General features: G+C 46.9%; 1 protein-coding gene across 1 annotated transcript in view; it reads right to left on the bottom strand.

The window, feature by feature from the left end:
- Nucleotides 1-25,194, bottom strand: part of CACNA1B (calcium voltage-gated channel subunit alpha1 B) — a 509,994-nt gene that overhangs the window by 197,839 nt on the left and 286,961 nt on the right. The window contains exons 8-12 of the mRNA XM_065571905.1: nt 21,654-21,769; nt 13,144-13,200; nt 12,312-12,383; nt 10,496-10,585; nt 4,911-5,120 (exon numbers count right to left, since the gene is read on the bottom strand). Of these exons, the coding sequence (XP_065427977.1) occupies nt 4,911-5,120; nt 10,496-10,585; nt 12,312-12,383; nt 13,144-13,200; nt 21,654-21,769 (545 nt within the window). The remainder of the gene's footprint in view (nt 1-4,910; nt 5,121-10,495; nt 10,586-12,311; nt 12,384-13,143; nt 13,201-21,653; nt 21,770-25,194) is intronic.

Below are 25,194 nucleotides of genomic sequence, written 5' to 3'. Positions count from 1 at the left end.
GACAGCTATACTTGAATTAGAAGGTGCCTGGTTGAGTTTCAAGGTGCTGCAGACCCTCCCAGGCTTGACTTCACTCCTCGGACTCCTGCCCATTGCAGTTCACAAGACTCCTTTCAAGTTCAATTACAAGTGCCCTCCAGGAAACAATATAATTAGAGGCGGTTACATTTCTCGTGTTCTACATCAGGCCTTCCAAGTCTCACTCCTTTACAGAGAGGCTCACTCGTGGATTAATCTTAAGGATGGTATTTAAAACCTCTCACTATTGTGGCGAAGGATTTTGCTGTGTGTTTCAATGAGATATTTCAAATCTCCTGGTTTGTGGAATCTCATTCAGTGTCACTGACACTCTTCGATATAACCCTGTTACGTCCAGGGTTCATTCACCATTAGACGTAGGGATAATTAGAGTGCCTATGGTTCAGTGCAGAGACAGGCCTAAATAAAAACACCAGATCTGATCACCCCTAACATTTGGAAAAGTTTCTATCTGCATTTCTGAAGCTTTGAACTGTCTTAAAGGAAGAGCAGGGTTTGTTAATCATTTCGGAGCTCTTTGGTCTGAAAATGTCGGGCTGGAAATACTGCACACAGCATGGTGGCACTCCTGCTACTGGTCTCAGCCAAAGACAGGAGGTGCAAAAGCAAATTAAAATTATGAACAAGGAGTTAACCAGGCTTATTTGAACTTTAGAAAATGTTGGATCTGAGCTCAGCTGGAATTTCATCTCAAGATTCAGGTTCATCTAACCACTGTACCCTTCCTTAATTGAAATATCGTCTTCTCCAGCCTATGAAATGAGGCTAGAATTACAAGCTATGACACTTGCTCTTATAATTCCTATGGCTGAGGTTCATTCTCCATGTCCAAGGCTCCTTTTCTCTGATTGTCACCAATCATAGAATCAATCATAGAATATCAGGGTTGGAAGGGACCTCAGGAGGTCATCTAGTCCAATCCCCTGCTCAAAGCAGGACCAATTCCCATCTACCAGTCTACACAGCTTATAATATTCTAACTAGAGCGAGGCTAGAGACTCAAAGCTCACGCATGGATCTGAACAGCCACCAAGTCTGTGGGTGTTCAGATCTACAGTTTTGGCTTGGGACCCACCTCTAATTTCTACAGTCCCATGCCAAGAATGTGTCAAGCTGCTGTTTCTAAGAGCATGTGGCCCATTTCCACTGGTGTTTCCTTAGCACCACCCGGGGATGTATTTGTGGGCATGGGAAACTATACAAAGATCTCTGGCCTGCAAATGGTAGAACGAAGGTGTCATAGGAAATGATCGTGCAAACCACAGAAAACTATATAGGACAGAAAGAAGAAACAGCATCTCTGGTTGGAAAGTTACTGAATATTTAGAGTCAAGGAACAGATGTGACTAAGAAAAGAATTTCTCTGCTGTTCCTATTGAAAATCAATCAATCACAGGGGTCAACTGTGATTCCCAGTTGGGTAGCATCCTGAATGCACAGATTAGAGCACCCGGTCAAGATTTTCAAAAGCATCTTGTGGTTTTGGGTGTTTCCATTTCTGGGTGCTCAATTTCAGACTCTGCAAAGGAGCCTGGTTTTCAGAGAGCAGGTGTTGAGGAATTTCTGAAAATCAGGCCGCTTAAAAGTGTCTCAAGTTGGGAACCCAGAACTAAGTAATCCAAAATCATTAATCAGTTGGTCTCTGTCTTATACTAGGAGGTCATTTCTGGTAGACTCCTCCTCTCGACAGTTACTGCTGTCGTGGCAAAGTGCGCATTTCAGTGGGGTGGGAGTGTGCCCCATATTGCCCCCATTGAGATAAGTTGGACCCTTAACTTCTCACCTTTATCCTAGATTTTTTTTCTCCCCACGAGGAAATGCATCTTTAATTCCCGTTAACATGAACATTCCTTCAATGTGAGCTTGGATATCAAAATGAAATGGATTTCAGCTCACATTCCTATTTAAACATTCCCTCAGAAATGTTACTGCATTTCTACAGTTCCAGAAAGCAAACCTGGAAATCTTCTGGTTAGAATGAAAGACTTAAAAACATTTTTCTAGCCATTTACTCCCAATTGGAGAAGAAATCCTAAACCTGACATTTCTAATTGCTTTGCTACTCTAATCTATTATTTCTGCTGTTTAATTCAGAAAAAGAATGGGCAGGACTGATTGCCTGTGTCGTCTGTTTCTATTTTCCCTCTAAACCCTGAGAGAGCAGAAGAGTTGAAAGGACTTTTTTCTCCTTTTCACCCAACCCTCATTATAGATTTCAGTTACCTGGTATTATTAAATATTTTAGTAAATATTAGCAGGAGCTCTTTGAAGATACAGTAACCGGTAGCTTCACCCTTTTAGCCTGTGGGAAAGGAAAGACTTCAAAAGTTAATCTTTTTTTTATTATTATTTTAAGATAGGAAGACTTAGTTCCTAAGTTATTCTGTTTTACACATCTTATTTCATTTATTTTTTCTGGTTTGGAAAAATGTGCCCATGAGCCACGAATCGATAATCCATATATTGGCGCAAGGGCTCGATCATTCAAGATGCTGAGCATTCTGGCCCAATCCGGCAAAGCACTTAAGCACATGCTTAACTTTAAGCAGCCCCATTAAACTCAATGGGTGAAGTCCAGGCCCCATTGAAGTCAAACGGAATTTTGTCATTGACTTCAATGGGGCCTGGACTTCACCCAATGGGACTACTCATGCTTAAAATCAAGCAACTGCTTAACTGATCTGTTAGTCCGGGCCAGTGTACTTATTACCTTGCCGGACTGAGCCCCAGAAGCATGAAGCATATCAAACTGTACCGAGAGTCCACCTCCAGCTTCTCTGATCTCCATACTAATACAAGAAACTGCAGCACACTAAGGGCCAGGTTTCCAAAGGTGCAGCCTGCACAACCGGGGGCCAAATTTTCAAAAGTGCTCCGCATTCATCAGTTCCCATTTTGATGCATATAGCGAGATTAGCACCCAACATGCTGGGCTTGTCTAAATGAACAGTTAGTGCACAGCAAGCCGGGATACAGATTTACAGCACGTCCGCATACTGCACACTAACTGTCCGCGTGAACCCTGCAGTGCACTAAGGAACTTTTAGTGTTCACCAATAGGTTCTACATGGATAGTAAGTGTGTGCTTGCTGTGCGATGTTTGTCTGCACGTGCACGCTGAGCTCTTCTGAAAATGTCCCCCTAAGAGCTGAAGATCTGGGGCCTGATCCCAATGTGAGTTTTGCAGGGGACTTCAGTTGGAGCAGGATTGGGGACAAGGGCTCCAAAGACATAGGGAAATCTTGGAAAGTGCATCATGCAATTTGACCAGTCTGACATACGGCGTCATTTTCACAATGTCCCTCTGCAGAGAGGGACTCTAGGATGGGGACAGAACAGTACGTGGGTGAACTCCATTACAGGATATGGAAATGTTGTTTAACTCTCTAAATTGTTGGAGTCTAAGATCCCATTACCACCATCACATTCATGTTATCCATGAGCTCTGCTGTCACAGAACTAAACTTCGAGGATCTGACTACAGTTTCCCTCACAAACATTTTACACCGGTATATCTTCACTGACCATATCTTTAAACCATTATGAGGCCAAAATCAGGGCCCTACAACTGACCTTCTGCTCAGCAGTTGCTTTGACTCTGTGCTAGGTTTTAAAACACATCATCTTCTATTCAATGTCTAGCCATCTGACTTGAATTCTTTGTCAGATACATACAGACAATGCAACTCTGTTATTCCACCCCATAATAAACTCAACCCTCCCCAACCTCTCAGGGAGAAATTGATGGTGCCCGGAATTCATTGTCACTGTATGCTTAAATTCTCAGTTTATCCAAACTGCAATTTCTCGGGAGGTTTTGGGTCAAATCTTGCAACCTTTAGATGAGCAGGGCCGGTCCTACTTTTGTAAAAAAAAAAAAAAGGGGGGGGGGGCATTGTGAAAGCAAGAAGGCGATCAGCTGAGGAAGAGTTTAACTGTATAAATGATCTAATTGCAGAAAGCAGGATTCATTGGCTATTCATTACAAAATAAAACAACATTACACACTTTAAAAAAGCAATAACACTCCAAGGGCCTTTATACAGTGTCTGGATGCCCATACTAATGGGTGACCAAAGGCATCGGCCCGAAACACATCTAACATGTGGAGGCGTATGATATCATCACCGCTCTGTCCTGTGTTATTGCTTATATGTGTACTGGACATATTTTCACAGTGTGATTCGCTGGAGGGTACTATTACATTTCTCCTCATTGGCCACACCTGGCTTATTAAGGCAAGTGCTCTCATGGAAAGCCACTTTCTGTACAAGTGCATGTTCAGAGAGGGTTTGCTATTCATTGGCACAATTGGACTGAATTAGTGTAAAATGTTTTGGTGCAGGGAATAATGTTTCTATTAAGTGGAACTGTCCATTGCACAAGTTGATATCAAGTGGGCTTCAGGGTCTATATTATCTTCATATGTTTTACTATAAAAAAATGGCCTAGTGTATTGAACTTAGGGAAAATGTGAGAACAAGCTATACATCTCCTGGGTGGGGGTTGAATTGTGAGGTTCTCTGGACAGCCGCAGATGAAGACAGCTCGAGAAACTTATAAAGCTGTTGGGAGGGACCCAAGTAAATGTTTTTTTCCCAATCCACAAGCCCCCCCAAAAATCCTCCTGCGATGTTCACCAAGTTTGTGGCTGACCATTACAAGTTAAAGATGTGTCTTGGGCTGTTTTTTTATAGCACATTGTCCATTTTCTCTGGTGTTTCTTGGAGCCACTTAGTAATTTATTTGTGAAACTCCTGCATGGGGCATAAGAAGTTACGAAAAGCCCTCAAGGCTGCGTGGGGCTAGTGCTCAGAGCACTCAGGAGCGGGAGGACTGGAGGGAACATGGCTCTGATCCCGGACACTTACACAAAGCAGTGGTGAGCCCCTCCGGCTGGTCATAATGCACCATGGCGACGCACAGAGTGTTCAGGGTGACGACACACAGGACGATCCAGTAGAAGCTTTGTGCTTTCACCATGCGCCGGATGAAGAACCGGAACATCTTCTCCTTCCTCCGGAAATACGAGGAGCTCTCATTCTTTCCGCTCTTCAGACTGGCCCGGGCAAACGGAGACCCTGGGCATTGGAGGACACAAGGGATTATCATCAGACTAAAATCAGGAAGATAATGGGGGAGGGGGAAACTTGAAATCATAACCACAAAGGGCCCAGATCCTCACAAGTATGTAGATGCCTGACAGAAATGACTGAGAGTTAGGTGCCCAAATATCTTTGAGGATCCGAACCCAAGAACCTCCCGCCTCTCTGGAAATGCAGCTAAGCACAAACGTGGCCATATTTACAATGAGCTGCAAGAGACACCGATTTGCCCAGACCATCCCAATGGATTAACACTGGGATTTGAAAAGAGCAAAATGGTGTCAGATGCTCAGCTCCCATTGCCTTTCCAAGTGATTAGGCACCCGGCCCCTCAGGGTCGGCTTTAGGAAATGCGGGGCCTGATTCGAATACCCAGTGGCGGTCTGGGTCTTCAGCGTCACTTCGGGGGCGGGTCCTTCACTCGCTCCGGGTTTTCCGCGGCACTGAAGGACCCGCCCCCGAAAGGCCGCGGAAGACCCGGAGCGAGTGAAGGACCCGCCGCCGCCGTGCCACTGAAGACCCGGACCGCCGCCAGGTGAGTAAAAAAATTTAAAAAGTGCCTAAGTTAGGTGCTCTTCTTTAGGGCACGGGGCCCCTTAGGTGTGGGGCCCGATTCGGGGAAATTGGGGGAATTGGCCTAAAGCCGGCCCTGCAGCCCCTGTAAATAACTTCAAAAATCCTATCTCATCTCTTAAATCCTGAGCTCTGACTGGCCAGGTTAAAGCTATGGGCAGCACGGCACTTACTCGGTTATCTGTGACACGAGTCGAACCCCCTCACCCCCGCCAGCTAGCCCGAGTGTCGCGGAGCTGGCTGCAGGCACCCTGTGGCTCCACAATGCGAGTCACAGCATGGTGTGCATCTCCCTGTGCAATCCAGCGCTGGCGGTCTGGAATGCTGGGACCGAGAAGGTACATGATCGCTTCCCTGCCCCCCATCACTGCACTGGCCTGGGCGCAGGCAAGTAATGCTGAGCCCTCTTTATCTCTCCTTCAGAAAGGAGAAAGATACAACCTCAGCTAGTGCCTTCTGCTCCCAGCAGCCCAGGCGCTGGCTAGCTGGATGGGGCAGAGCCTCAGACCCACCCCTGAGCCTGGCAGCCGGAATCCCCTTGAAGCTGGGAAGTGCTAGCCAGTGTCTCCTCCCAATACCCTGCGTGGCACAGCTCCTGCCCCAGTGCTTGTGCTGCGGGAAAAGGCTCCCTACATCCCTCTCTCACCTCCTCCGCCCGCACAGCACAGGGCAGGATCTGACCTCAGTGCTCTAGGGCATTTGCTCTGTCTCTCATGGCTGCATTTCACATCTTGTCTGAAATCCTGATTAAGATTAAGAGGGATAGCTCAGTGGTTTGAGCATTGGCCTGCTAAACCCAGGGTTGTGAGTTCAATCCTTGAGGGGGCCACTTGGGGATCTGGGGCAAAATCAGTACTTGGTCCTGCTAGTGAAGGCAGGAGGCTGGACTTGATGACCTTTCAAGGTCCCTTCCAGTTCTAGGAGATGGGATATCTCCATTAATCAAAAGAGTCAGATGTTTAAAAATAGATACTTGAAAGAAGAACGGCGTTCTAGATTAAAGTGTCCACCCTACAGGGATGGGCACTCTAGAAATGTCTGGTGTGCTATTCGTTTTATAACACTTCCTTCCGTGCTGAAGAATTTCTCACGGTTTCTATTGCCCTTCAAGACAACAGAATTAACCCGAGGCCAAGAAGGAAGCTGTGTCCGAGTTCTGATGTTATTCTGTAAATACAGACCTCTCAGGAACCTCTGGCAAACCTCTGCTGGCAAGGCTGCCCAGGAGATCTGCACACGGCTATTCCCACTCCGCTTACATCCCGACCGCTCTTCATATGGACACCGCTCTGAGATAACTAAATTCTGCATTCAGTTCAACTGGTCTGAAGCTGGAGTAACTTCTCTGAAGTGAACCCAGCCCAGTGTAAACCAGAGTGGTATTTGGACCAATAAGAGAATACAGATTTGCCACGTGCCTCTGAACAGAATTTTGCCCTTTCCTTGGAAAACCACACCCGACATTAGGCAGTCAGAGTGCTGAAATGGCTGGATATTCCAGTGCTAATGTCTCCATTCCAGCACCTAACGGTCCTATCATAAGGCAGCCAGGATCTACCATTATGGTTTTCTCAGCACAGAAAGAACCCAAAGAGAAGGGCGAAAATGAAAGTGTGGATTAAACTATTCTTTCCGAAAGCACACCGTGACTGATGTTTATTGTTCTACCGCTTTCTAATGTGACTATAAGGTACCTGGAGGCACTTTTAATTGAATTACAAAGCAACTTGTGCAGGTAACAGCTGGCAAGAGGCTCATCAGTGCAACTATTGCACCGGTCAGCACATTTACATCACCCTTTGTAATTAGATGGTTAGTTCTTCTAGGGCCTTTAAGCCACATCAGAGAGAGATGTTACTATAGCATAAGGAAAATATTAGAAAAAACCCACATTAAATCCTCACTTTGTCCATACACCCCAGTATGTTTCGATTATTTATGATATGCAGAGTTTCATGCATTTCAGGAGGATAAAATATCTCTTCCGCAGCCTGCAGCACTTTTAGTTTTCTCCGCTGTATTTGTTTCTTCTTCTCCACCGCGTGCCCTGCTTTACTAGACACACACTCCCCAGCCGGGGGAACCAGTCATACAGAAAAGGGGGCAGTGCAGGTATTTTCCTGACCCTACACTCAATAGATGGGTCTCTGTTCAGCATCAGATTATCCAGGAGTGCAAGTGCTGCTGCTGTGTGAGGCGCTAGATGCAGAGAACTGCTCATGTGGCACAAGTTCCTGGAGCCCAAGAGGACTTGGAAATGGATTAAAAGCTCCCTATAGATCCTCGTGGCAATAAGCGAATGCTGTAGCAGTGTGGACCTCCTGACACCCACACAGCAACTCCACCTCACCCCCCCCCACACACACACAATGATGCTCTGATTTCTCCAGCAGCAAAACTTGCTTACTAGTTTCAGCAGGTTGAACAGTTCAACTGCTTGGTGGCTAATCTGGGTGGGTTCCTGGGGATGTGATGGTGGGTTACAGAGTCACACCAATGCGCTGTACAGCACTCACCTGGAATGATCCGCTGCTCAGTTAAGAAAACCCAAACCTTTGAATCCTGGCTACACAGCAAGTAACCGCACAGCGAGCCATGGTGTGATTCTACAGGACACCAGCTTGTTGTGCAGTAGCATCCCATGTGGACAACGCAACAGCAGAGTGAAAGCAGGGCCGGCTCTAGGATTTTTGCCACCCCAAGCAAAAAAAATTTTGGCCGCCCCCGCTTTTTTTCGTGCCCCCCCCTCACCTCCAGCCCCGCCCCAAATCCCCGGCCCCGCCTTCTCCCCCAGGGGTGCCGCATTTCCCCCCCATTGTTCCTGTGGGCTCCCCCCCCGCGACCTCCCACCCTAGCTCACTTCCGCTCCGCCTGCTCCCCCGGGCACGCCGCCGCTCAGCTTCTCCCCCTCCCTCTCAGGTGAGGGACGGGGGAGAAGCGGAGCAGCGACGCATTCAGGGGAGCAGGTGGAGCGGAGGTGAGCTGGGTGGGGGGGCACAGGAAGTAATGGGGGGGTAGAGGAACCGCTCCCTGCTCCAGCTCACCTCCGCTCCACCACCGCCGCCTCCCCCGAGCGCCCCGCCACTCGGCTTCTCCTCCCTCACAGCCTTGCTGTGCGAAACAGCTGTTTTGCGCCCGACAAGCCTGGCAGGGAGGGCGGAGAAGCGGAGCGGCGGTGGCGCGCTCAGGGGAGCAGGCGGAGCGGAGACGAGCTGGGGCAGCGGGGGCATTTTTTCTCCATGCCACAGAGTCAGTGCCTATGATGGCTGGCGCCAGAATGCCGCCCCTAGAAATGTGCCGCCCCAAGCACCTGCTTGTTTTGCTGGTGCCTAGAGCCCGCCCTGAGTGAAAGTCCCAGAGTGCAGCGTGGCTCATTGTACTTTCAATTAGTTGTACGCCAAGCCGCACTTCAGGACTTTCACTGCGCTATAGCAGTGACCACATGGGACGTTACTGTGGGGCAAGCTAGGGTGCTCTAGATTCACACCCTGGTTTGCCACGCAGCCACTTGCCATGTTGACAAGCCCTCAGCCCGTTAAGTGCCAAATTTTCAAAGAGTGGAAGTGAGTGCGCACGGTGCATTCGCATTTGTACGTGCACATGGACAGGTACCACTTATGCTTCCATTTTCAATGGGCATCATGAAAAGCTCATGATCTGCTGCTCCTCAGTGTCTGTGGGAGCATGGTAATGCATTAGAAGCTGGCTGAGAGCAGCTGTTGCTTTAGCAGCAAACTAAAATCAAGACACACTCAGCAAAGTTTCTTCCCAGGGGATTCATTCAGGACAGTTAGAGGGGAGAGGGCAAAATGATTTACCAGAAAATAATACCTAACCAGAAAATAATCAGGACATGTTCGCAGCTTGGGGCTATAGTCCAGCCTGGCCACCACTGGAGGTGGAAATTTACCATCTCAAAGGTCTTCCCCTCTGCTGGTGCTCAAGCAGCAGAGAGCTGCCTAAGCTTGCAGACCCTGTCTCATCAGTCCACCCAGTCCACCTGTGTGAGGTCTAAGCAGAGAATTCATTCCCGCTTTCTGGAAAGCAAGTAGGGTTTCTGGACCCTATCACATTCCTGCTTTACGTATTGGAAGATGCTGTGGTCACGGAAAGGATCTGGGGCAGGTATATAATGGTGCACGCTGCACCTGATTTATGCATGTGAGCATGGGGTGACCATCTGTGCGCAGCCCTTCATCTCCACATCTGGCTTAACAATGTGGAGATCTGCAACAAGAGACATTGCTAGGGCAAAGTTTATAGAACTAGCAGAGACGTCCAGTCCAGGGTTTCCCTGTGCCCATCCAGAATACAAGCCATTCTCTAAAGAAGTCAGCCATGTGTCCAACAGGGAACACTGTTCATTTATGGGCTTGGATTGTTGTCCATTCCCTCGCCTCCCCACAACAGATGAGGCTAGAGAGCACTTTAAGGCCCAGCCTGACGCAGCGGGTGGTGTATGGATGGAGGAGCATTCCCCAAGGAGGAGTCCCAGAGTCATTGTGCCTGATGCAGGAACAACTCCTCCAAGGGCTCTGTAAGGGCAAGGACTGGGATTGTATCTGGCTCTCAAACAGTAGCGCAGAAGGGTGGAGGAGAGCTCCTGGCTCCTCTCCCACTCCCTTGCACACTGATTAAGGACCAGATGCTGAAATGTCCCTGGGTTCCAGCAATTAAGTGCAGTCTGTTGAAACGAAGGAATGGCTCAGAGGAGTGTGACACGAAAGCGAATTGCCCGAGTTCTTAACACCGCCAGAGAATGCTGGGCCAATACTCACCAACGGAGCAAATGTCTGTGAAATGGTCCTCCCCCTCTTCAGCATGAATCAGGTCGTTTTTGCTCTTCTTTATTGTAGCTCTTTTCAACACTGCATGCAAATTAAAAAAAAAAGCACCATAAACATTGTGCAGTCGATCCTCTCTCCACCTCTCACTCGCCGGGGCCTGTATTTCCTTCCCAATGCCAACTAAAAGCTGCCATACATGGATAAGCCGTAGCAAATGGATCAACCTCCAGCTTGGTACGGTGGCCTCTGCTTGCTTTGATGTCAGGGTCATTATTTATTTAACCTTCTAAATCTTGAAAGTTTGCCAGGCAGGACTTCTGTCCACCCACGTCTCAATGCGACTGAAATGGCAAGAAAAGACAGCGGGAAAGAAAAATATCCGGTAGCTTCTTAGAGCTCGGAGGCAGGGCACTGCCACCGTTGTTCATTTCAGCACAGCTTCCGGAGTGATATTTATGTTAAACAAAAGCATATGCAGAGGAGAGATTTGCCTTGGTTAATTGAGCCATGATGAGATATGGGATAGTAGTGCTATTATCTGTTAACATATTCATATTGACACCCTGCTTTTCTACCGCATGCACCATTAAAACGTCAGCATTCACCCTATTCCAGTAGAGAGAGTTTGCCACCGTATGTTGCCCTCAGCACAGGAAATACCATGGATAAGCAGATAATATCCCATGGTGAATGTCTTTTTAATGACACCCACTCTACAATACCTTCCATCTGGGGACGTCAAAACTCTTTGAAAACATAAGCCTGACCCGGCAACCTCTTTTGTTAGGTAGGTAAATATCACTATCCCTGTTTTACAGATGGAGAAACCGAGGCACGGAAAGATTAACTGATTTGCCCAAGGCCATTGAACATGTCAGTGGCAAAGCGGAATTGCTGCCTCGCAAACCCTGCTCTGAGCCTTAGACCACCTGCCTTGGAACCTTGCGAACTATCAGAAAATATTTTGATACCGTCTTGATAAGAGTTTAAAAACAATATAATGATTAAGCACCATTTGCTACCAGCAGTAAGACACTCCATGGTGTGGTGATACAAACTGTCCACTGGAGACATACAGGAAATCTGCTATGTCAGAACTGTCTTGAGGATAATTGGGGTTTGCGGTAATGTGAACAGGGGATCCTTATCCTACACCAGCTGCATTGCTATGATTGAATAATGGGTGCAGCACCTCCCCTGCATCAAAATCCTTCTTATAAATGATGGCATAATTCACTTTAGAGATGGGCTCACAGCAACCCCCCAGAATCACAAGTATCCGAACTCTGGAGGGTGAAGAGTTCTAATCAGAACTGGGATCTGGATCCAATTTTTGCATATACCGACTTAATACAGGTGAAGCAACAGGCCCCAGCTTTGGGGCATTACATATCTGGGTCTGAATTCTGTGGCCTAACTCCATCTCTCTTTTAGTTACACAACTCCCCTCTTGTAAACCCCTCTTTTAGTTACACAACTCCAAACTAGGCGCTCATTGCAACCAACAGCACCGGCTACAGCCAAGCACTGTGCAAAACTTCCCTCCCACCCCAAAGCTCTGCCGAAGCTCCTCAAACCTGACCTGCCAAACCGCTTTTCCACTCCTGGGCCTCTCCTGCGTGCAGATCACCAACCACTCCAAAGCATGCCAGATTTTGTGATCCTTTCGCATGGTGGACCAGTGGCCATGAAGGATTCAGATAAACCTTGTTCCTAGTGACCTGTGGTACTCAGGATCTGAGGTCACAAGCAAAAAGTCTCACCCCACTGTGCCACCTAACCCCCTGTTGATTTGCAATCCACTCACTGTTGTAGCTGCTGCCGCCAGTCTCCGCCGGTGCTGTGCCTTGCTGAATAGGCCCTTCGGAGGCAGCCCTCCCTGACAGTGAATGGGAGGAGAAACAAAAAAAGAGAAGGGGAGGGACGGGGAGGGAAGGGGAAAGGAGGAGACACAGGAGGACGAAAGATGGTCAGAAAAGGGAGAGGGAAGAGTCTTTAACTGAACGTTCACTGTCTGTAACATCCTAAGAGTTTGATGTCAGAGGCAGGGGGAAAACACTCTCCATAGTCTCACGGCACCTGTGTCGGAAATCTTAATCCCTCGAGTTCTCCTGCTAACATGAGGCCCCTAGGAGTCGTGAGATTAGATAGGATCACCACACCCTGCTATGTCTTACTGCTTAAAAGTGACAGGGGTCTTAGTCTCTTTGTCAAATCCTTTTGAAAACCTTCTTTTTGAGTCCGGCCTTTATTTATTTTTGCTGGCATCCACACTGAAGCTTTCCCCTCAAGGCTACAAGTAGACACATCCCTCCACACTACCCAGAGGCTGGTAGGGGGCCCTGTGCACACCAGACCTCCACAATTACACTGGGAGTCTGGCAGATCCCAGGGGTGGTGCCCCATCCCAGAACGACGTGTCTCATAGCTGCTGATTGTCCACCTGAAACTTTGAAGAAGTCCTACACAGGAAGAGGGAATTTTAGCTGGGTTTGCTCCAAGGCTGGGATCAGAATTTTCAGCTGCATGCAAAGATATGGCGCTTGTACCCGCTAGGTCACAGTGAAAACCACATCCGCATACGGCGTATAAATCTCTCCTCTAGTGCAAGAGGAAAAGTAGAAGGCAAAACGACCTACCGTCCAGGGGGGACTTCTCTTCGGCATTCTTGTCTTCTTCTGCCAGCATCACCTCCTCTGCAAAAGGGAAACAGCAGCGCTCAACCCTGGATTGGTTGCATTTTCATCATAAAGCTTCCTGACTGGGAGGCAGTGGGCGTGGACGTTTGCCACAGCATTAGCTCACCATACCGCCCAACTAGACTGAGTCTTTAGACTCAGCATTGAGTAAGAGGCAGCACCGAGAGTCATAATTACTCCCTTGCACCCTTCTTGCTTCAGGAAGGAAAGCAAGTTATGAAAACCCTAGAAGGGTTGCAGCTTGCTTCGCCCCTCTCACCGAGCCACCTCCTCAGACAAGTAAGAAGGCAGAGCATTGGCTTTGCCAGCACCCCTCTGCCCAGTCCCCACCTACTTGCTTGCAGTGGTGAGTATCTGGAGAGCAATTGCTGCCACCCACTCCAACCTGGACCCAAGATCTGCATAGGCGTAAGCACATACTGTAGTACCATCGCTCTCAGTCAAATTCGAGCCATCGTACCAGCAGTGAAAGAGGCCATATGCCATTACCATGTCTCCGAGACACTCACTCATCAATGCCAGGACTTAAGGCACTTGTGCACTGATCTGCAACTTGTCTGTGTGAAATCATGGCTCCACTGAAGTCAATGGCAAAACTCCAATGGATTTCAGTGGGGTCAGGATTTCACCCACTGTGTCGACACAGTTAAAACTACATAAGACACATGAAAAAACTTGTTTCGTTTTCCATATTTATATGAATGGTCTCCAAAATTGGCAGAGTTGATGATGCTCTCCAGTAATGTCTGAATCTAGTATTGACTGAAGCCAAAGCATGGAACCAGTGGTGCTTTAACTTACTAGAGAGTAGGGCAAATTCCATCCATGTGAAACTACACTATACAGGTTTCAGAGTAACAGCCGTGTTAGTCTGTATCCGCAAAAAGAAGAACAGGAGTACTTGTGGCACCTTAGAGACTAACAAATTTGTTAGTCTCTAAGGTGCCACAAGTACTCCTGTTCTTCTTTTTACACTATACAGTATTCTACAGCAACAAGCCAAAAGACCAGGGTTTGTATAAATAGTTCTACAGTGTTTTGGCTTATTACTGTACAATAATGAATTGTCAAAGGGTTTTTTAAAGAAGGGACTGGTGAACCTCACAAGACTTTGACGTTCTAAATTGTAATTTTCTTTACATTCTTAAGCATAACTGTGCACTTGGATTTAGTAAAGTATCTGATAGAGTATCTCACAAAATCCTACTTGAAAAGACAATTTAAATCATCTTAGATTTGGCTAAAGAAACAGACCACACAGCAAAGAACCTATTAGTTGGGGGAGCTATCTAGAGAGATACTAGAGCAGGGGTCGGCAAGCTTTCAGAAGTGGTGTGCCGAGTCTTCATTTATTCACTCTGATTTAAGGTTTTGCATGCCAGTCATACATTTTAACGGTTTTAGAAGGTCTCTTTCTAAAAGTCTATAATATATAACTAAACTATTGTTGTATGTAAAGTAAATAAGGTTTTAAAAAAGTTTAAGAAGCTTCATTTAAAATTAAATTAAAATGCAGAGTCCCCCGGACCAGTGGCCAGGACCAGAGCAGTGTGAGTGCCACTGAAAATCAGCTCGCGTGCCACCTTCGGCACACGTGCCATAGGTTGCCTACCCCGTACTAGAGAGATGGATGTTAACAACAGTCTTAAAATAGCTTTATTAATTATATGGAAGAGGTAGTGAATGCTGCTACACTAATGAAAAGACACAAAATTGAAAGGAGAAATAATACAAAGGGACAGAGAGATTAGAAATATGGGCAGAAAAGAGCAAAATGAGATTCAACTGGGGAAAATGCAGATTAATGCATCTGAGTGAAAAATAATTAGAGACATTCAGTCAGCGGGAGGGAGAGCTCCAGGAAGCAGAGGTGCTGACAGAGACTGGCAGGTGATCGCAAACAACAAATGATAGATCAGTCTGCAGTTTTACAAGATATCCAATGAGTCCAATATAATTTTGGGTGCATATGTAGAGGCATCACGTGACAGAACAGGAAAGTAGAAAGTGCCTTTCTAGATGGCTCAGGTGTGACTCCACCTGCAACATCACTGGACACCTCAGTATCCAAAAGATACGCACAAGTTGGACATTTGAGAGAGGAGCTGCAGAAATGTTCAGGAGTGGGGTGGGGAGGCAGAAGATGACAAGAGTTAAATATGGCTAAGTGACAACGCAAGGGGAATATGGTATTTCTGAAATAGGAGGAAGAGGAATAATTTAACGTTGTAGAAAGGGGTATTACATGGGAGGTACTGGGACAAATTAAGTAAAGGAGTTGTCCGTGACTGTGAGGTCCCGTAGGCTGTGGAACAGTCTCCCAAGGGAAGTAATGGAACCCTTGTCACTTTGTCCAGTTTACTTCTGAACGAGCCACGGAGTAGTAGATGTACAATATAGAACGATCTTCTTTTGGCTGGACGATGGACTGCATACCGTAATAATGCAGGGCTTTATCTGTAGCTTCTCTGAGCCTTATTTCACACAGCTAGATACATTAAGTTACAGTGAGAACTGAAATCCAACAGCTTGGCTTGGATTTGAGTGTAAACTTCATGTTTGCAACTGAAACAAAGAATATGAAAAAAGAGCAGGAGTACTTCTGGCACCTTAGAGAGTAAAAAATTTATTTGAGCATAAGCTTTCATGGGCTACAGCCCACTTCATCGGATGCATAGAATGGAACATATAGTAAGGAGATATATATACATACAGAACATGGAAAGGTGGAAGTAGCCATATCAACTCTAAGCGGCTAATTAATTAAGAGGAGCAATTATCAGCAGGAGAAAAAAAACTTTTGTAGTGATAATCAAGATGTCCCATTCCAGACACTTGACAAGAAGGTACGAGGATACTTAACATGGGGAAATAGATTCAATGACTCATTACACAGATTGAACCTATTTCTCTGCACTTAACTATCCATAGTGATAGCTGCCTTCAAGATTAGACCTATTGCTACTAATTAAGTGCTGGGAATATGCTTGGCGTTGAACATGGCACAAAATAAAGCCAGCCCTTTCCCTAAAGAGCTTGCAAGCTAGCAAGCCGGACACCACAACCGAGAGACCACTGCTCTACAGTCTCTGTCATGTAGAGAAAGGACACTGCGTGCCAAGGAAAAGGCTGGATTATTGGAATTAAAGCTGCAATGGAACTACAACAAGGCAGAAGAATCAAATTAAGTTATCGGGGCTAGTAAATATGAAAGACAAAAATGCATCTATAAGGAGAACCCCACTAAACTTTCATCTGGGCTCATCACATGTCCCATGAATGAGCACCTGACCCTCCCACTGAATCTCTGGCATGGCTTTGCCTCTCTTTAATTAATCCAGTTTCTAGGCTCAGCTGTGTGAGGGGATTGCTGTCTCTGTGCATCTTCCACAAAGGCTACGTCCTGATGCTCCTGAAAGCTCACAATGCTGGAGCATGAGACTCACGTGACAACGAGCTGGAAGACAGAGGTTAAATGAATCGTCCCAAAGATCGCTTATTCCAGGGGAAAAGAAATGCACAGGAACTGGCGGTGAAGGGCTGTGGCTAGGAGATGGATTTGAAAGGAATTAAAATGCAAGAAGCGGCTTGATTCGCTCTGAATTTTAAGACTTTCAGTCTCCAAAGCGAAAACATTTTCAAATGATGCATGTCCTTGTAAGATAAGAGAAATGGCTTCAAAAGACTATTTGGGGACTTATGAATGCTTTTCTCTTTGCAGAGGGAAGTTCTAGCTCTCAGCTCCCTTAGAAATGCAGCATGACAGCCTAAGAATTGCTACAGCTCTGAGAAGTTTAATGAAGAAAGCAGCAGTGGCAAGATCATTTTCACGGATTACATCGGTGTCTCCTCAATGCTCTTCTCCTTTATTCCCCTAAAGGGCACGGTTTCAAATAAACTCCTTGCCACCTTCCTTTTGAGCCAAAGAAAAAACACCCTTCCCCAGCAGAGAGTGAGTGAGACTGCAGGTTCCCAGCACAGCAACAACTTTCCCTGGTTTCTAGCTAGATATCACTTGGCGTTGAATTCGCCGAGGAAGTGGTGGTTGGTAAGAGAACTGTGTTTGTGGGTCTAGGGCTGTGAAACAATGCAATCCATAGACATTCTGCACCATTGGCTGGCTACATTTCAACGGTGGGTAGAGATTACCCTTGGACAGAGTCTATTTAAAAAATCCCATGGACTTCATTCTTTAGTCTGTGCGGTCTTTAAGTCAGATTAAAGATGTCTCTTTCTAGCAGATATGCTCAACCAGAAGTTCCGGGCTTGAGGCAGGAGTTACAGGGTGAAGTTCTGTGGTCTGTGTTTTGCAGGAGACTCAGACTAGTTGATCACAATGTTCCCTTCTGACCTTAAAAAAAATCTACGAATCTATGAAAATTCTCCTTGCATCCCAGTTTTACACCAGTGTATCTTTGCTAACCCAAACAGAGTCACACCACATTTACACCAACGTGAAAGTAAAATCAGACCCTATATGTTGGCTTCCTTCTCTCATGTCCACCTCCAGGCCCTTCTTTCAGAATGCCCCATTATCTATGTAACACCCACCTGAAATCTGTCTGCCTAACGACCATCCTCTCCTTATCCACATCCCTCCTAAAAACTCCGCTTTGCTGGGTTGCCTATGCAAAGCGAGTTCATACATTAAAAATATAAATCCGCTCCCGCAAAACTGCAAGGGAGCCATCAAGACATGCACAGGTTGGAATGAGTAACCCCAAGGTCTTATTCTTGTGCCCGCCTCCTCCCCTCTCCCCACTCCGTGGCTCGCGATTCTCACTTGGACCACCTGTGAATGTAGGCTATCAGCTTTCTGAGGAAAAGCCACTTCCCCTATAACAAGCCTTCTCCGTTGAAGGCACCTGCCCTCAGAGTGTTAATATGGTCTGCAGCTTTGGGGTCCTTTTGCAGTCCTCAGTGCTACCAGATGTCCAACGGACCATGACAGTAAAAAGCAGTTAAGCAGGAGTCTGCATTTCATCCTTGGCCATGGTGATCCACACACTCGTAACCTCCAGCCTTGATTAATGCACCTCATTGTATCTCAGAATGGAGCCCCATACCCTGGGAAAGCTCCAACTGGTACAAAATGCTGCAGCCCATCTGCTTAACAACATGGGGTACCACAAGGACATCACCCCAGTGCTCTGCTCTCTGAACTGGCTCCCACAATGAAAACCGATTCCACTTTAAGGTGTCTGCCCCGATATTCAAAGCCTTCCATGGGACTGGTCCTAGATACTCGATGTTTCACTGGAGAGTTGAAACTATCAGCCAGTTTGGGGAGGCTCATGGGACCAGGAAACAGACCTCTGACAGTGTCAGGAATTGGGGCCGGCAGCAAAGCCAGTCTCCTGGCAACCTAATGAGTGCAGCTGGCCTGTAGTAGGCTACCTGATTGGCTATGCCGTCTGATTGATTGAAAGAATCAGCAAACCAGCTCCTATGTGTAGCAGCAGTTCAGTGATTGCTCAAAGCGTGTGCCCCCAGCTGTGATAGATCCTGCTCCTGCCCTGTCCTCAGCCCCGATCCTGCTTGGCCTCACACCAAGAACCCCAGTCTCGAACCTCAGCTCCAGTTCCTGTCTTCTGACTCCGGCTCCGACCATTGGCCCCGGCACCAAGCCTCTGACTCCGATTCCCTGGCTACCATCCCCTGCTCTAACCACTAGCCATGACTCCTGTGCCAACCCCGAGGCACAACCGCCCACATCCCAGTCACAGACAGACAGGAGCTGAATTTAGACAGTTGGGCTCCCCTCTCCCAAGAGATGAGATTGATCACCCCCCATTTAGAGCCAAATGCAGGACTCCTCTCTGGCCTAGCCCTCCCGCAACAAACTCTTATCTCCCAAACCTGCACTCAGAGCTGAGATCCAGTTTCCACACTAGCTCCTCCATTCCTGTCACTCACAACTTCCTCAAACAAATTCCGTTGAGCTAAAATGATCAGTGCTTGGTCTCAGCCCCAAGGTAAGCTCTTCTGGGAAGTTTAAGTAAAATTGGCTGTCTTCGAGCTTGGAAGCACTAAAAATACCAAAACCACTCTTCTAATTAAATTCCAGCTGAAATATTAGCATTTGCAGGGCTTAGAAATACCTAGCTTATTTTATAACACTATTTCGGGGGGGGGGGGAGAGGGGGAATCAATTCAAGCTTTAAGAAAATGGGTGTAATTTATTTTTAAGTCAGCACATTTAAATCCAGCGCTTTCTATTTCTTTTCCTAGCCTTTTGTTAAGAAAGCATTTGTTAAGTACCCCCTCAATTAAGGCTTCCTGTATTAAGTATACCTCACGCAAGCAGTCCCATATTAAGGATGTCACCATTAAGCGCACCTTTGTTTCAGATGCCTCAACTAGAAACGCCTCTGCCAAAGTTATAAACTCCTCCGTTAAAGCCGCCTCAGGTAAGTCCATTTCTGCATCTGTTAAAGTTACATTGCTTTGGTGATTCACCAGCAGTGACCTGTCTCTGAGGTCTTTTAGTAATGCCAAGATTCTTACTTCTGCATTCCTTAAGTAGCCATGTGGGCTGGTTGGTCCAGGACTGTCCACGATATGTTCCTCTCACCTTCCTCTGAAGCAGCTTGTTCTAGCAAAATTCCCATTGACTTCACTGGGGCCAAGATTTCAAGACCTGACTTTTGAGCACTTGATTTCTCAGCTTTAGCATAGCCTCCAATGCTCCTTTTGGCATTTAATGATTTCCCAGCCTAGCTATTTGTTTTCTGCTGCATGAAACTTCCTTCAGGCTGTCCTAGGAGCCGGTATTACATTGCTATTGTATTTCCAACAATGCCTCAGCAGGAGTGTTTTATTATTCCCTGATTCAGCTACTTCCTTTAAGCTTTGCAGTTCTAAATGTCACATGTCATTAGAAAAAATGGAAACGATCGGCATCTCATAGCATTTGTGCCACACGCTCATGTGACATTTAGGGGCAAAGTGACACAGCAGCCAGACATTCCCACAGAGAGGTTCCACAGTGGCGTGCGAATTTAAGGGAAGAGATTTCCCTGTATGTTTTGCAACTTACGCATCTCAATTTTCAAACAACCACTTCCAGCAATACCTGGCACTTGCGCAGTTCCTTTCAGCAGAACATGTCAAAGCTCTTTAACCAATCAGAATAAAACCAGGCCACACCCTTGCAAGAACAGTGTTGTTATCTTCATTTTACCAATGGGGTAACTGAGGGTACCTCTACACTGGAGCTGGAGGTATAGCTCCTAGTTGGGGTAGACATACCTGCGCTAGCTTTGATTGAGCTATCATACTAAATATAGCCATGGAGCCAGAGGGGCGGGAGGGGCTAGCCACCCAGAGTACCTACGTAGGATCTTAGATAGGACAGTACTCAGGGTGGCTAGGCTGAGCGACTGTTTGTGCTGCCGTGTGCACACTGCTGTTTTTAGCATGCTGGATCCATCAAAGCTAGCGCATATATTTTTATCTGAGCTGGAAATTACACCTCCAGCTACAGCTCAGATCAGAGAGACCAAGGAGTCACAAGGGCCCCTAAAACAAGGCAGCTAGAGACGGGATTAGAACGGAGGCATCCTCTGCTCTAGATAAACCTTTAATTAATTTGAATCTGAAGTAGCACAAAGTTGTAAACAAATGGAGGGACAATTTATGAATAGAAAGCAATGTGAATGGTTCCTTTCTTGAATGCTAAGGAACCAAGGGAGATAAAGTGTGGGTAACTAATTGAGGGTAGTTCCCGCTGAGCAGTTACACTCAATAAATCTTGGTCAATACAATTGGCTTTTGATGGTCACTCTACAGAGTACAGTGTGAAATAATGGGTTCAGGTGACCATACAAACTGCTGCTGCTTCTTCCTCCTACTTAACATTTCAAAGCTTCAGCCTTTCCTCTCTGACCAGACTGTCAAAATTCTTGTCCAGGCGACTGTCATCTTCTGTCTTGACTACTGCAATCCCCTCTTCAAATCCCAGCAAATGTTAATGCCTCGGAGGAATTCACAGAGGGGCAGAGCTAGCCATGGGTGGGTTTGCAGAGGGGGTAAAAGCCATCCAAGGAATAAAGGGAAAGAAATGAAGCCACTGGAGATACATAAGGTCATTTTTTCAAATACAGGCACCCAGGCTGTGCATGGTAAAACACAGACACAGCAGTTACAAGCATGAACAAAGAGACAGGTAGGGGCACAAAATGAGTCACTGCAAGTACTTGTCCATTTTGCATGTGCAACTGTCTGTTTTGAACACACAGTTATCTGTTTGCAGAAGCACATTTTGTGGGTGTAACTTAGGGAGCAGCGAGGACAGTGTCCCCTGCAGTGTCAGTCGAGGTTTCAGTGCTATTTAAAAGGGGGAGAGGCCTAATTTTTTCAACACAAGGTTGTTTCTTTAGCATCACAAGGTGGCCCAAGTCACAGCACACGCAAGTTGAGACAAAGCAGGAGGAGGGCTCTCTCCTTACCTGCCTTGAAGATCCACTCCAAGTACCCGTTCAGCTCCCGTTCGATCTGCTGCTGCCTACGGAGCTTCAGGAAGGCCCGGCGGTTCTCCACCCTCTCGCGCTCTTTGGCGAACTCGCTGCAGAGAGAGCGAACGTGTATCACACAAGGTCAAGACAGCTTAACAACTCCTCCTTTCTCCTTCAAATTTACTTTTAAAACTCTCCTTTGCCGGGATGCCTACAAAACACTTGACAATGGTTAGGTAGCAGGCGTACTGACAAATATGGTCCCTTTGTTTCCTTTTGCTTCCCTAGCGGCCTGTCTCCACCTGCCGTCTCAGGTCTTATACTCAGATTGTAAGCTTTCTGTTCTGTGTTTGCCTAGCCCAATGGGGTCCAGTCCAGGACTGAGGCGCTGAGACACAATACAAATAAATAAAACAATAATAATACTGCTGCTAACACTACGTAATAAGGTGCATGTAAACAAAAACCTCTGCTCTTCCCAGAATCACAACTTAATAAAGATCAAAATATTATCCCACAGCGGAGCTCCCTGTAGGACTAGTCCCGTCGTACAGCACGCTGAACGTGATCAGGGCACAGCCGGTCTTTTAGAATTCGGAATGGGGAGTTTTAGCCCATCTCTGAACTTTCATGGGCCTGGAAGAGGTTCACAAATGCAAGTCAAACTTGAATCAAGAGTGCTGGTAGGCACTTGGCAGTTATGGTCAAGCATCTCACACAACCCTAGGCTGAGGATCCGGGAAGTCCCATTAGCTGCTAAAATGACATGGAAATCCATAGTCAAAATGGAACTATAAAGAGGAGTCTGCCAGAAAGTACCTGGAACACGGAGTCATCTAATGTATCCCCCAGCCAGAGCGGGAATCTCTTACACATTATATTCTAGTCTGGGTTTAAATCACCCTAGTGATGGTGTATCCACCACTTCCCTCGCGAGGCTATTCTGCAACCTAACACACATCACTGTTAGACGCTTTTCCTGATACTCACCTGCAGTTCCTTTTGCTCAGTTTCAATTCATTGATTCCCAGTAACACAGCTTTGAATTTCCCTGCCCAGTCCCTCACTCACTTTGTGGCTGATTCTGATCTCACCTGGGGGTAAATCAGGAGTGACTACTTTGAAGCCAATGGAGTTTACACTTGGGTAAAAGTGGTGTGAGGGAGATCAGGATTGGACCTTTGGTGTTGACACCTTCCAAGTACTTACAGATTATCCTCTTATCCCCCAGTTAGTCATCACTGAGCCAAGCGTGGCCAGTCCCCACAACCTTCCAGTTAATTTTTGTTGTTCTTTTCTAGATTCCCATCCAAAGCATCCAACCCTGTTAGCCAAACATGCTTTATGGTTAAAAACCAGCAAGGCTGGGGGTAGGGGATTAGAGGTGCCTGAGGCAGCTTCATGATTTTCATTTCATCTGTCAAAGCTGACACTTTAGCTTAGTCTGGAGGAATTGTCTGACCCGTTTCAAAGGAACTGCAGTGAGAGCTCGATTCACAGCACAGCGCGACCGGCTACCAGTTGATATTTGCCATCAACTGTGCCGTTATTCTGCTCGTCAATCTCAATCTTATGCCTCTCCTCTCCCCTCCCACATCCAACAGCACAACTCATGACCCCATCCTTTGGGTGGAGGAGCAGCTGTGTCACTCCCGGTCTCAAGTGCCTGCCTTGGTATTCGGTGGGCATCTAGCTTGCAATTCGCAAACCTGCACGTGTCAGCAGGGATACTGATTTTCCTCTCTGTCTTTTTTTAATGTTCTGCTTTCTGGTTCAGCGCCCATCGGTCCAGGCCGTGGGACCTCCAGTCAGTTTTGATTTCTTTCAGAGAGAGGAGGAATGAGATCTGACAGCGCCGGGGCAGCGACAGTACTTGTATAAAACTGCCGTGCGTGGAGGCACAGCTGGGCTATGGTTGCTGCTATACAGTGTTGTTCCACTGCAAACGATGCAGGACTAGATTGTGCCAGATAAACACAGCCCCGAGTAGGAGGTGACGTGGTGTTGCAGAGTACTAGGCAGAGGGTCATGAAGGACTGTGCTTAACCCCGTGCCCTGTCCGAGATTTAGAGCAGTGGGAGGCACACAAACAGCGCCCCTTCTGGGCAAGGTGCACTGCAGTGGGCCTGTACAGAGCAGTCTTTGAGTTCTCCCGAGTGCAGGGACTATGAATGTTCTTGGCTCTTGAGTAATGCGCCTAAGACGTGGGGGGGAGGTCCCTGGCACATCCCCCCCCCCCAGTCACAATCTGGGCCCAGGGAAAAGTAAACCCTAGGTGGGGTTAAATATGCTCTTGGCTATTGACTAGTGGGTGTAGATCCTGCCGTGAATGAGTGTGCTAGGGCACAAGACTGTCATACTGTAGCTCCTAACCAGGCTGACTGACACCCCGCTTGTAAGGTTAGATGCAGTGACAGGCTCCAGCCAACACTGACTAGCAGAGGAAGTTGCACGTAATCAACTACCATAGATACAGTCCCTGGAGACATGTTACAGTGACCTCTGCCAGGTTCAGCCACCAATGGAAGATGTTTAATCCTAAGGTTACATGCTATAACACTGCCACATGCAAGAGCAAGACTGAATCCCAGGTCTCCTGTTCTCCAACGCTGGCTGAGTTTGGACAAGCTGTGGAGGAAGGAGCACCTCAATTCACTTCTCATTGACTCTCTGGTATGATTAAGCAGCTGCCACCCAAGCCACCTGGACTGCAGACAAGGGCACTTTGGGAAAGGTTTTTCCTGGTGGTGAAGTGTAGATGCCTGGTGGAAACAGAGGACTATGCCCGTGTATCTGCTCACAGTCACAGTGGGGAAGATTATTTTTCCCCTCCATTAAAGTTTTCAACAAAAACACACCCCGCCTCACACACATTTTCTTAAACATTTCTCTTTGGTCTTTTTGTTTGTTTGTTGGTTTGTTTTGGCACAAAACTGAAACTCAACAAATTCTCAAGTTTTCCACTTTTCGACAACTGCTTTCGACACCCCCAAAATGTTCACAAATTTCTGTTAAATCCAAAAGCCATTTTCCATTAAAAATAATGTGTTAGAAAATTTTCATCCAGCTCGAGGTGAGAGCACAGAAGGACCCAGAGACGGGGGTGGCTGGCATTAAATAAACCTTCCGATTTATTTAGCAAAATTGTTATTTTCACACCAGTGACAACCAAAAATCCCTCACAGCGTCACAGAAGTGAAAGCAGGAAAGAGCTGTCCGGGCATCCCGCCACACAGTAGAGCAGCTCTCAACCGACAGGACCCTTCCTTGTAGGGTGATTCCCAGCATTGTGCCCCGTTCACACAGTGGGGCTAGTTTCCACAGCCTGTGGCCTTCTACGTTTCCGTGGGTGGATGCTCTGCAGCATGGTCTCACTCATACTTAGGGCAGGAGGTAGATGAAGCACAAGAGAGTGCTCGCACCGGGGAGGCGTGAGGTGAGAAGCTAACAGCAGTGACTCACGCAGGCAGGGCTATCTAGCCTTTCACACACCAAGCTCTAACTTTAGGAGAGGAGATTTTTCCTCGCTCTTTTT

This window comes from Chrysemys picta, chromosome 18 (genome assembly GCF_011386835.1).
Source record: "Chrysemys picta bellii isolate R12L10 chromosome 18, ASM1138683v2, whole genome shotgun sequence".
Lineage (NCBI taxonomy): Eukaryota > Metazoa > Chordata > Testudines > Emydidae > Chrysemys > Chrysemys picta.
The sequence above is the reverse complement of the archived record's forward strand: the minus strand, read 5'-3'. Positions and strand labels throughout refer to the sequence as shown.